General features: G+C 47.4%; 1 protein-coding gene across 3 annotated transcripts in view; it reads right to left on the reverse strand.

Annotated features, from left to right (window-relative positions):
• Positions 1–212: 212 nt before the first annotated feature.
• The window catches only part of abcb7 (ATP-binding cassette, sub-family B (MDR/TAP), member 7), a 78,171-nt gene continuing 65,369 nt past the window's right edge, over positions 213–13,014 (reverse strand). For all 3 annotated transcript variants that reach the window (XM_062475801.1, XM_062475802.1, XM_062475800.1), the window contains 2 exons: positions 1,636–1,743; positions 213–1,054 (listed from right to left, as the gene is read on the reverse strand). In XM_062475801.1, the coding sequence (XP_062331785.1) occupies positions 830–1,054; positions 1,636–1,743 (333 nt within the window). In that variant the 3' untranslated portion in view covers positions 213–829. The remainder of the gene's footprint in view (positions 1,055–1,635; positions 1,744–13,014) is intronic.

Raw genomic sequence — 13,014 nt, forward strand, 5'->3', positions numbered from 1 at the left:
TATCCTAGCGTTCAATTCATTGTCTGCACCAAACGGACCAACATTAGACTTAAATAGGGGTTATAGATAATGACATGTCCATTATGACATGAGTGAAGAGGCTGCTGACTTGCTTGATCAAAACATTTCAGGGCTTTTTTCTTGATTTAAAAGTACTTTCAGTTCATTTCAGTCAGCAGAGCTGTGCACATTACTTGAAGCAACATTCTGAATCATCAAATCATTGTTTATTTAGAACACAGATTTACTCAGATAATGCATGACGTCTACATTTTCTGAGGCATTTCAAACTTGATAAAGAGTAAGAATATACAAAAACAGTGACCTACAGCTCCCAATTACATGGACAGAATAATTTAGTCAAGAAGTCAAAAAACCTATGAACATAAGTAACTAATATGTCAACCTCAAGGCATGTAGAATATTCATTTCACAAGAATGTGCATACAAACGCAGTAAATTTCCAGAGAGGAGGAAATACATGTTTAGAAGTAACACCCGCTTACTGTTGATTAAGAAACCCACTGGCACATGTATGTCATATATAAATGATCTCTAATTATTTTCTTGGTCTGGAAGGATTTGCTAAGTCTCATTCTCTCCATTTATGTGGACACCGTCCAATGACAGACTCCTTGCTCCTGAGCTTCCTCTTTGGGGCCAATGACCTTCTCTGGAGGAGTAAGTCAGGTGGTGGGGATAGGGTCACAATGCAGGATCTGGCAGGGGTGAGTCAAAGGGAGACACCCCCCTCCTCTTGTGCCTCCCTGCCCTAACTCCGCTAGACCTGCTGTCCTTGTAAGGTGTCCTTGACAGCTGGTACCTACTCTCAGCAAGAACAGTTCCCACAGCCTTTGACACTGTTGAGGATCTCCTCTTGAAGTTTTTTCCTCTCTTGCTCTTTCTGAGAGAGGTGTTTGGGTAGAAGCCCGGTGGGGGCGCTGCTGTCATTGTTGCTAAGGATCTTACTATTCTGGGTTTTCCACAGGTCTGCGTACAGACTTCCAGGAGTGGCCAAGAGAGACACGTGGTCCCCACGTTCTGCAATCTTACCCTGGGGGAGCAAAAGTGAGGAGGGAGAAGATGATAAATATAAAGAGCGAGAGCAAGTTAGAGAGAAAGAGAAAGAAAATGAAGGGAGACAATGAAGATGGAGAGAGAATATTATCACAGAGCTGAGTAGAGTCTGCCTTCCCCAGCATGTGTGTTGTCATTAAAAGTCTCAGTGATGAGTTTGTGCAAAGCAGGATAAAGGTTGGGAGGCCAGCATGGTGTGCTCATCACCGCTCCCGTTGTTAAAACACGTTTAATTGGGACTGTAATTTAACAGAGCACTTCTACACTGCATCAGTATAACTGGCAGTATAATTGCCTTTTTAAATAACTACCACATGATAACTGTTGCTTGTCATATCAGACAACATGGGTTTATGGATCTTGTAAAGTCATTTTAGTAGTTACATTATTCAGCTTTGGTTGTTTGATACAGGCTACAGTCATCACTCAAGTATAAGATAATAATTACAATGTAATTTCAAGGCCCTTTTACATTTTGCACACTTCCCTGGACTTCTTACTGGTTAAGATTAGGGTCAACCACAAAACACAGAAAACTTTGCCAGGTCAAATCCTTACCTGGTTCAGTACTATGATCTCATCTGCGTCGACAATTGTGGACAGCCTATGGGCTATAAAGATGGATGTCCTGTCCATAACCATCTCTTTCATGGCAGTCAGAATGTTCTATAAAAACAAACACAAATAAGGGTTAAACCAACATTACTAGAATGTTGTCGCTAAATCATGCTAAACCCCATCAATCACTTCAAAGAGGTCAATATTGTTTTGTCAATGTATGGGGTATTGTGTGTAGATGAGTCCATCAATCTATCCACATCAGTTTGATCCCGATTTTTTAAGAGTCAGAAGGAGACCAGAGCACAAGTAGCATACGAGGATAAGACATTTATAGGTTATGCATAACTGATGCTAAAACCCACTACTTCCTGAACAAAATTAACTCTGCCTCAAAACCTCACAAACTTTTCTCTACCTTCTCCACCCTTCTTAACCCACCTCCCCCACCCTCCCCCTCCACCCTGACAGCAGACGACTTCTCCTCCTCCTTTGAGAAAAAAGTTACTGAAATTAGCAGTCGGTTCCCTGAACCCACCTTTCCTACCCACTCACCCTCTATGACTGACCCAACTAAATGTCTAAACTCTTTCTCTCCCCTGTCCGAGGCAGAGATCTCTGACCTCATTCTCTCTCATCACCCCACCTCCTGTCCCCTTGATCCAGTCCCCTCCCCTCTCTTTCAAACCATCTCTCCCTCCATCATAACTTCTCTTCTCCATGTCCTTAACTCTTCTCTTACTTCCGGCACTTTCCCCTCTGCCTTCAAACAGGCCAGAGTTAGCCCTCTACTCAAAAAACCCTCCCTTAACCCAGCCGTCCTCCAGAACTACAGACCGGTATCACTACTACCCTTCTTTTCGAAAACAATTGAACGCGCTGTATCTAACCAACTATCAAACTTCCTCTCTCAGAACAACCTGCTTGACCCCAACCAATCGGGCTTCAAGACTGGCCACTCCACAGAAACTGCCCTCCTGTCAGTCACCACTGCCCTCCAGTCTGCCAGAGCGGCTTCGAGGTCATCCGTCATCATTCTGCTGGACCTTTCTGCAGCGTTTGATACGGTTAACCATCAAATCCTGCTGGCTAGACTTTCTGAGATGGGCATCACTGGCACTGCACTTCAGTGGATCTCATCCTACCTGTCGGGAAGATCCTACCAGGTCTCCTGGGGAGGCAAAGTGTCAGGCCCCCGCCAGCTCTCCACTGGTGTCCCACAGGGCTCCGTCCTTGGACATCTCCTCTTCTCCCTCTACACCACCTCGCTTGGACCAATCATCACCTCCCATGGCTTCTCCTACCACTGCTATGCTGACGACACGCAGCTGTACCTGTCGTTCCCCCCGACTGATCCGGGGATCTCAGCTAGGATCGAGGCCTGCCTCTCAGACATCTCCGCCTGGATGACCAAGCACCACCTCCAGCCGAACCTCGCCAAAACAGAACTCCTCATCATCCCGGCCAAACCCTCCATCTCCCACAATCTCTCAATCACCCTGGGATCGGCGACGGTGACCCCTTCATCCTCTGCCAGGAACCTCTGGGTGACCATGGATGACGAGCTCTCCCTCACAGCCCACATTGCTGCGGTCTCCCGGTCGTGTAGATTCACCCTCTACAACATCCGGAAGATCAGGAGTAGGGATGCGTATTGATAAGATTTTAACGATTCCGACTCCTTATTAATTCCTGCTTATCGATTCGATTCCTTATCAATTCTCTTATCGATGTTCCCCTCTACAGCCAACTAGGTCTGTGCATCCTGCAACCCCTACACACACTCGTTCTAAACTAATTTCTCAAACTGGCTTTGACTGGCTCTGAAATGAGCTAATACCTACCACCTCTAGGCCTCTTCAGGCCTCTGTTTTCAAAACAAAATCTAGTCGGAGATAGAAACTTTCAGTTTCCTTGTGTTCAAGCTTCTATTACTCAACACCAGTAGGACTTACAGGGGTCCTAACAACAGGGGAAATAATTTCAGTGTCACCTTTCAAAAGAGACCATTTATATGCATGTACTCCAAATGGTTCAACAACAGCTTTCAATGTACTTTGGGTATGTTGTTTAGGCGTTTTCAGGCACATTTAACAGGACTATTAAAAGGTTAAACAATTAAAATGCTAAGTTTAATAATGGATTAAAAATCGATATGCTCAGTTTAATAATGCGACATGCGAACGTTTGCTGATAACACATGCCGCCCCGATAACGTGAAATGATCAATAAGATCAATACTAATGGGAGACGAATGCCAGAGCTAAAATGTATGCTTCAAACGACGGGACAGAACTAGATCGACTACACACAATAAAGGCAAATTGCTTCACACAGTAACAAGTGGTTGTGATCACTTTAGAGCAGTTTAGCTCTACCTTAGAGATGAAGCGCGAACGTTAGCTGCGCTGCTGCATGCATCGAACACATGACGTTCCAGTAACTTAATTCCATGCTGTGTGTTCAAATGCTTCTTCATATTTGTAGTATTTCCTCCCTTCGACGAAATAGACTTTTTACACGCGTTACAAGTGGCGTTGTTGTTATTTTGTCGTGTGAAATACAACCAAACTTTAGAACGCTTCTTCCTAGTTGCCATGTTCGCTGCATGCGCAAACTTTTATAGTTTATTCAGACAGACGTTCGCGTGTCCCATTATTAAACTGAGTATATAAATTTTTAATCCATTATTAAACTTAGCATTTTAATTGTTTAATGGCACAGAGAATCGTTAACAGAATCGTTAAGGAATTTTGCTAACGATTCCAAGGAATCGATTCACTGGGAACCGGTTCTTGTCAAGAACCGGTTCTCGATACCCATCCCTAATCAGGAGATACCTGTCTGAGCATTCCACCCAGCTGCTAGTCCAAGCACTTGTCCTCTCAAAGCTGGACGACTGCAACTCGCTGCTCGCCGGTCTCCCAGCATGCGCAACCCGCCCTCTCCAGAGGATTCAGAACGCGGCGGCCCGTCTGGTCTTCAATCTACCCAGACGCTCCCATGTTACCCCACTCCTCATCTCCCTCCACTGGCTTCCCATCACGGCCCATATCAGATTCAAGACTCTGGTACTGACCTTCCGAACGGTGAACAGGACTGCACCCGACTACATCAAGTCTCTCCTCCAGCCTTAAACCCGCCCCCCCCCCGCCACCTACGTCTTCTGGTTGTCAGAAGAACAACACAAACTCTTCTCCTGTCTGGCCCCCCAATGGTGGAATCAACTCCCCACCTCCATCAGGGACACTGACTGTCTCCCCACCTTCAAGAAAAGGCTCAAGACGCACTTGTTCCGGGAGTACAACGGCACTTAGGAATGCTTGGCTGGACCTGATGTTAGTTTCCTCCAGGATCACAATGACGTATTGAGACACTTGTTGCTCTTGTTGGTTAGTTGTAACGGTTTCAAATTCTTGTACTCGCTGTGAAATATTTTACTGTTGATTGTTTTTTCTACAGGTACACTCTAGCACTCTTGTCGGGAGTTTCATGTTTTTCAATTGTAACTTGTTTAACTGCATGCTCTTATGGTTCTTCCCTTTGGCACTTATTTGGTTTTCCACAATGTATGCTTCATGTTTTGGCTGCTCGCAATGTTTGGGGCTATCTCGTTGTTATGATCAGTGACTGTTACGTGCTTGCACGTTGTGTTTGCCCTGCCTGTCTTGTGCTCTGTTTTGTGTTGTTGTTTTGTGTTCCGTCTCCTCCAACTGCCTCATTCTCCCACGTCATCGGTCATCAGATGTGCACACCTGGGTCCAATTGGTCATCAGTTCGTCGCCACACCTGTTCCAGATCTCCCATCCAACCGGTTCCCTTTAAAAGCCCTTTGTTTCTGTGTGTTTAGTGTGAGAGAGGACTGGTTTTGTGTTGAACTGTGGCAGAGCTCTGGTATGTTTGGTATTGGTTTTCCTGGCTTCCTGGTTTATCTCTGTTTATGCGTTTGTCTTTACCGTTTACTTTGGTTTAGAGGCCTGCTTGTGTCTTGTCTTCAGTTTCTGTTTGTTTTGTTGTGCGCACCGGGACAAACGGGGATAGGTAAGATACCCCGGGGTTTACATTTCACACCCACATAGTAGCACCTTTTGTTACTTCCCCAGGTTATCAGTGAGCACCACCCACTGTCTTTTTTAGGTGCTTAGCACCGGTCTAAGGGGCGGGCGGGTTTGTTTTTTTCTTTGGTGCCACTGATTGTCCTCTTTGATCCCGGTGTTGCTGTGTATAACGAATAAACGTTACATTATTCATATTGAGTATCTGGTTTGTGTGACTGCACCCTCACTGGCTTTGCCTGTAGCCCTATGTTGCGTACTTCCACTCCGAGCCATCGGGAGGCGTAACATAAAGTGGGGGCTCGTCTGGGATCCTTGATCCTTGTGCTACAGGTTTGGTTAGCGTTGGTGTGCAGTGCACACGTCAGCCGGTGGTGTTGGTTGGGGTTTTCTTGGCCTCACCATGAGCTCTTTTGATGGAGGGTTTTCTTGGGTATCCTTCTGTGGAGCAGATTGACGCCTGCAAAAAAGAGGATTTGTATGCTATTGCGGCACACTTTGGCTTGGTGGTCTCATCTAGTTTGTTAAAGGCTGAGCTAAAGGAGGTTGTGGTGCGCCTGTTGGTGCACAACGGGGTGCTGGACAGCAAAGAGGAAGAGGCAGCGCTGGTTGAGGCTGAGGCGGGTCCTTCAGATGCGGAGCTTAAGCCTCTTCATGCTGGGCCCCGGTTAACTTCGGCTTCCAGTGATGACGCCGGCGATGGTGCCTGCCTTAGGCTACGCTTGGCACGTTTGCAGTTTGAGGCACAAGAGAAAGAGAGAGATGCTGATTACCGACACCGGTTGGCTATGAGGAAACTGGAGTTGGAGATGGAAACAGAAAGAGAGGTAATGCTAAAACGCCTAGACCTAGAGGCTGCTGCAGCCCTTGGTCCTGCTAGGTCCACAAGTGCGGACTCCTCCGCGGCTGGGGGGGTTTCGACGTGGGCAGGAACGTAGGGTTAGTTCCCCAGTTTCGTGAGGCAGAAGTAGATTCGTACTTCAGTGCTTTTGAACGGGTTGCTACCTCCCTGAAATGGCCAAAAGAGGTTTGGGCTATACTGCTCCAGTGTAGACTGACGGGTAAAGCCCAGGAGGTTTTATCTGCTCTCTCTTTGGAGGATTGTTTGTCATATGAAGCAATCAAGACAGCGGTGCTTCGTGCCTACGAGCTAGTGCCTGAGGCGTATAGACAGAAGTTCCGGACTTTTAAGAAAGCATCCGGTAAAACATTTATGGAGTTCGCTCGCGAGAAAGAGTCCCTGTTTACTCGGTGGTGCAAGGTAAGTAGGGCAACCGACTTTGAGTCTCTGTCGGAGCTGGTTCTCCTCGAAGAGTTCAAGAACAGCCTGCCTGATCGGTTGGTGACTTACTTGAAAGAGCAAAAAGTCGGGACGATAGCACAAGCTGCTGTGCTCGCTGATGAGTTTGTGTTAACGCACAAGCAGTCCTTTGGACCTCCCCGGATTGAGAGTAGGGTTTTTACCCCTTCTGCCCCGGCCAGAGTGCAATCCAGTCCGCCACGCCCGTTGCCTCTCCGCTCCAACGAGGAACGGGGGTGTTACTACTGTCACCAAACAGGACACCTTAAGTCTGACTGCTTTCTGTTGAAACGCAAGCAGCAGTCACAGCCAAATAAACGACCAAAAGAGGTTGGTCTAGTGCGAAAGTTGGTGGGTCCGGTGTCGCTACTAACCCCGGAGATGGAGGTGGACACATTGGAACCCTGTTATGCTCCGTTTACATTGGACGGGTTGGTTTCCCTCAAGGCGGATGCGATGAACCAGTGCCCTGTGCGCATACTAAGGGAAACTGGAGCAGCCCAGTCTTTTATATTGTCTGACGTATTACCTTTCTCTAACGACACTTTAAGCGGCTCTTGTGTGCTGGTGCAAGGCATCGAAATGGGCTTCGTATCTGTACCGCTCCATCAGGTACATCTGACCTGTGGCTTGGCGAATGGGGTGTTCAAAGTGGGCGTGCGCCCATCGTTGCCCGTTACGTTTCTGCTAGGGAACAACATTGCTGGTGGGAAAGTAACGCCAGTTTTAGAGGTCCTAGAGCGACCTGAGATTCTGCAGGCTACTGCTGAGCCGAGTGTCCAGCTTAAGGTTGGGGTTGAGTGTGATACTCCCACCCCAGAGGCAGTCAGGTTACCTATGGGCCGTGATAGTCTTATCGAGGCCCAGAAGGAAGACGGCTCTCTAGCCAGGTGTTTTGATGCTGCTCTTGCTCCGGAGGGAGCTAAAAACACAGCAGCGGCTTATTTCATGGAGCATGGTCTCCTGATGCGGCGGTGGAGACCGCATGCTGGTTCTGATAATGAGTGGGGTGAAGTTGTTCAGCTTGTTGTGCCTACACGGTACCGACAGTCCGTTCTGTCGCTGGCTCATGACCATCACTGGTCCGGTCATCTTGGTATCACAAAGACTTATGACCGAGTGTTGAGACATTTCTTCTGGTCAGGTCTGAAACAAGACGTGTCTAGGTTTTGCCGCACATGTCATGTATGTCAGATCACGGGGAAGCCTAATCAGGTCATCAAGCCTGCCCCTCTTCACCCAATCCCGGCTGTAGGGGAACCGTTCGAACACGTACTGGTTGATTGTGTTGGTCCTCTGCCGAAGTCAAAATCTGGCAACCAGTTCCTCCTAACAATAATGTGCCTTGCTACCCGGTACCCTGAAGCGGTCCCTCTTAGGAGTATAACAGCCCAGTCAGTAGTAAGGGCCCTGATCAAGTTCTTTTCTACTTTTGGCCTCCCTAAGACTGTACAAACCGATCAAGGTACCAACTTTCTCTCTGGTATATTCAAACAGGTACTATCATCACTGTCCATAACACACCGGACCTCTAGTGCTTATCACCCGGAGTCGCAGGGAGCACTCGAAAGGTGGCTTCAGACCTTTAAATCAGTGCTCCGCAAATACGTCATGGAGAGCGGTAGGGAATGGGATGAAGGCGTTCCCCTGGCTCTGTTTGCAGTGAGGGGCGTAATGCAAGAGTCCCTGGGTTTTAGTCCAGCAGAGCTGGTGTTTGGTCACACTGTGAGGGGCCCTTTGGGAGTTTTGAGGGACCGGCTAACGGGCGAGAGCTCGCCCACACGGCGAAACGTGCTGACCTACGTGAGTCGTTTTCGGGAACGACTGCACGAGGCTTGCCGTATCGCTAAAGAGAACCTCTGTATTGCACAACAGGGTATGAAGCAGCAGTTCGATAGGAAAGCACTCCCACGGTCTCTGCAGCCGGGTGGCCTGGTGTTGGTGTTACTACCAATCTCTGGGAATTCCATGAGTGCTCGTTTCACAGGCCCATACACCGTCGACAGGAGGTTGAGCGACACTGACTACGTGATCCGAACCCCTGATAGGAGATGGAAAACCAGAGTGTGTCACATCAACATGCTGAAGTCCTACCACCCGAGAGGTGACGTCCATACTGAGACCTGCGGTGAGCCTCCTGTGGTCACTGCTGTAGCGTCGGTAGCTGTGAGCTCCTCTACTCCTCTCACGTTGTGTGACGAGGATGGCCTGAGCATGCGACATGCCCAGCAACAGACCCCTCGGCTGTCCAACTCAGATGTTGTTGAGGCTTCCGTCCTTAATGCCTCATCTAAGCACGGAGCAGGAAGCTGACCTACTCCGCCTTATCTCTGAGTTCTCCTGTCTGTTTGGAGATGTGCCTACCCGTACCACGGTGCTGGAGCACGACATAGATGTGGGTGAGTCTAGGCCCATTAAGCAGCACCCATACAGAGTGAACTCAGTTAAGAGATCCCTAATGAGAAAAGAGGTTGATTACCTACTTACCCATGGAGCTCTCCGTGCCTGTTGGTTCCGAAGCCTGACGCTACTGTCAGGTTCTGCACGGACTACCGTAAGGTAAACCATGTCACCGTACCTGACTCGTTTCCTATGCCCTGCGTGGATGACTGTGTTGATACTATAGGATCAGCTTGTTATGTCACAAAATTGGATCTATTGAAAAGGTTATTGGCAAGTTCCCCTTTCACATCGAGCTTCTCTTATCAGTGCTTTTGTGACTCCTGACTGTTTCCTGCAGTATTCGGTGATGGCTTTCGGGATGAGGAATGCTCCGGCCACTTTCCAGAGGTTGGTGAACATTGTATTTAGGGGTGTGCCTAACTGTACTGCGTATCTGGATGATGTGGTGGTACACTTGACAGAGTGGGGTGCTCATGTGGACTCGCTAAGAACCGTGTTTCAGCGACTGGCTGACGCGTCCCTGACCCTGAACTTGGCAAAATGCGAGTTTGGGAAGGCGACGGTAACCTATCTGGGTAAACAGGTGGGAGGAGGCAAGGTGCGTCCCTTGGAGGCCAAGGTCGCAGCCATAGCATCTTTCCCAGTGCCGACCACTCGGCAGGAGTTGCGCAGATTCCTCGGAATGACTGGCTACTACCGAGGGTTCTGTAGGAACTTTTCCGCTGTTGTAGCCCCACTGACTGACTTGATCAGTCCCCTGGTGCAGTTTGTGTGGTCGGATAGGTGTCAAACCGCCTTTGAAAGCTGTAAAGCCCTCCTGTCGAACGCTCCGGTACTTGGTGCTCCTGACTTTGGTAAGCCGTTTTCCCTTGAGGTCGATGCCAGCTGCATTGGTGCCGGCGCGGTTTTGACTCAGATGGATTCTGAGGGTTTGGTTCACCCTGTAGGCTTCTTTTCAAAGAAGTTTAATCGCTGCCAGACGCGCTACTCAACCATAGAACAAGAGACGTTGGCTTTGTTGCTCGCACTACAATTCTTCGAGGTCTACGTTGGGTCTAGTGCAGAGCCTGTGGTGGTCTACACGGACCACAATCCGCTGGTGTTCCCGCACCGGATGCACAAGCACAATCAGCGACTAATGCGTTGGTCTCTGGTTATGCAGAAATATAGCCTGGTGATACGCCACAAGAAGGGCACAGAGAACGTATTTGCAGACGCTCTTTCTCGTGTGTGACACTTGCTGGTAGGTGGTTACTGGGGGGGTCTGTAATGGTCGTGTTGATTGGTTGTATGGTATGTTTGGGGTGTCATCAGCCATGGGCTGACCCTTTATGGGTGGGAGTGTTACGTGCTTGCACGTTGTGTTTGCCCTGCCTGTCTTGTGTTCTGTTTTGTGTTGTTGTTTTGTGTTCTGTTTCCTCCTACTGCCTCATTCTCCCACGTCATCGGTCATCAGATGTGCACACCTGGGTCCAATTGGTCATCAGTTTGTCGCCACACCTGTTCCAGATCTCCCATCAACCGGTTCCCTTTAAAAGCCCTTTGTTTCTGTGTGTTTAGTGTGAGAGAGGACTGGTTTTGTGTTGAGCTGTGGCAGAGCTCTGGTACGTTTGGTATTGGTTTTCCTGGCTTACCTCTGTTTATGCGTTTGTCTTTACCGTTTACTTTGGTTTAGAGGCCTGCTTGTGTCTTGTCTTCAGTTTCTTTTGTTTGTTTGTTTTGTTGTGCGCACCGGGACAAAAGGGGATAGGTAAGATACCCCGGGGTCTACATTTCACACCCACATAGTAGCACCTTTTGTTACTTCCCCAGGTTATCAGTGAGCACCACCCACTGTCTTTTTTAGGTGCTTAGCACCGGTCTAAGGGGCGGGCGGGTTTGTTTATGTTTTTTTCTTTGGTGCCACTGATTGTCCTCTTTGATCCCGGTGTTGCTGTGTGTAACGAATAAACGTTACATTATTCATATTGAGTATCTGGTTTGTGTGACTGCACCCTCACTGGCTTTGGCTGTAGCCCTGTTGCGTACTTCCACTCCGAGCCATCGGGAGGCGTAACAGTGACCTATGCTCTTTTGTAAAGCTCTCTCTTGGAAGTCGCTTTGGATAAAAGCATCTGCTAAATGCAAAATGCATAAATGTACATACATTTTTCGCGCCTGCAAAGGTAACGTTCCTGATTTTCGTTGCTAGTCAAAGCTTGAGCTGAGCCCCAGGTACGTTGTTTTGTTAAAAGCTTGCGTGGGCTTCACCGCATTTGACCGATCAACTGAACATTTATAGTTTTTATAAAATGATAATAAAAAAAATACTGATTTTATTTTGTGCACAGTCTGAAAAATCTAGTGCGCAACTGGTCTGCGTGGCTGCGCAGGCGCGCAGCTTAGAGGGAACATTGCTGACAGGTGATGTTAATTACATTGATTATGTTGTTATCATGGCACTGTAAGGGTGGGTGTCAACCTGCCCCCACCTCTCATATGCTAAAGTCTGGAGTTTCTGGACGGACTCTCTACTTGATGGCTCTCACACCCCAGTGTGTAACTTTCTTGGCATTGCTAGTCATATGTTTATAAGTAAGTCAGAACTTGGTCTGATTGGTTGTCCTTGTGTATAAAGGGAAATGTGAAGCATTGTTCTCCCGAGACCTTCTCCTCAGCTCTGGCTTGTCCTTGTACTCATTTTCTTTGCTCACCTCTTGCTGTCTCTGTGATTTACAATGATCATGGTAGAGTTGGTAAGATTTAAAACCTTAATTTTGTAACATGTTTGCCTTGATTTCATTCATTTGCAATGTAATTAAATGTGTATTTCATTTTAACCTTTGACCATTCTTGCTCTGATTAAACTCAGAGTCAAGTAACTATAATTATATTTGTATTGGCATTATTTGTGTTAATAATCTAGCTGCAGAATTTTGAATGAGCTGTAGTCTTTCAGTGGTTTTCTTGGGAAGACCAACGAAAAGTGCGTTACAGTAGTCCAGCCGGCTGGATATAAAAGCATGAATTAACTTCTCTGTATCATTTCGGTTTATGAATGGTCGTACCTTCGCTATATTCCTCAGGTGAAAGAAAGCTGTTTTGGTCACTTTATTAATGTGAGAGTTGAAATTAAGTCCAGGATTACACCGAGACTTGTCACCTCTGGTTTAAGCCAGGGGGTTAAACCTCCTAGATTCTTAGTTATCATCTCTCTTTTGGATTTGGGGCCACATAGGACTTCAGTTTTGTCTTCATTTAATTTAAGAAAGTTATCATTCATCCATTTGTTTATTGCTGACAAGCAGTTAGTAATGGAATTTATGGATGTTGCATCGTTGGGTTCAGTGGATATATATAGTTGTGTGTCATCCGCATAGCTATGGAAATCTATGTTATGTTGTCTGATTATATGTTACTGATTTTCCTGACTAGCCGTCCGTCCGTCATTTTACGGAGACTCCTTGGCTGTGATTGGTCCGTATTAAGAACCGCTTGCGTCAGGGGCGGGGTTGCCGTGACCAACAAGATGAACAGAATCCTTTGACCGCCATTGCTGTAGGTTTTTACAATTCATATCAGCTAAACAGTACATGGAAATCAGCATCTGAATTAAAATGTGACCAGAAATGGGCAGTGTAG

The sequence above is a fragment of the Osmerus eperlanus genome, chromosome 13, assembly GCF_963692335.1.
Source record: "Osmerus eperlanus chromosome 13, fOsmEpe2.1, whole genome shotgun sequence".
NCBI lineage: Eukaryota > Metazoa > Chordata > Actinopteri > Osmeriformes > Osmeridae > Osmerus > Osmerus eperlanus.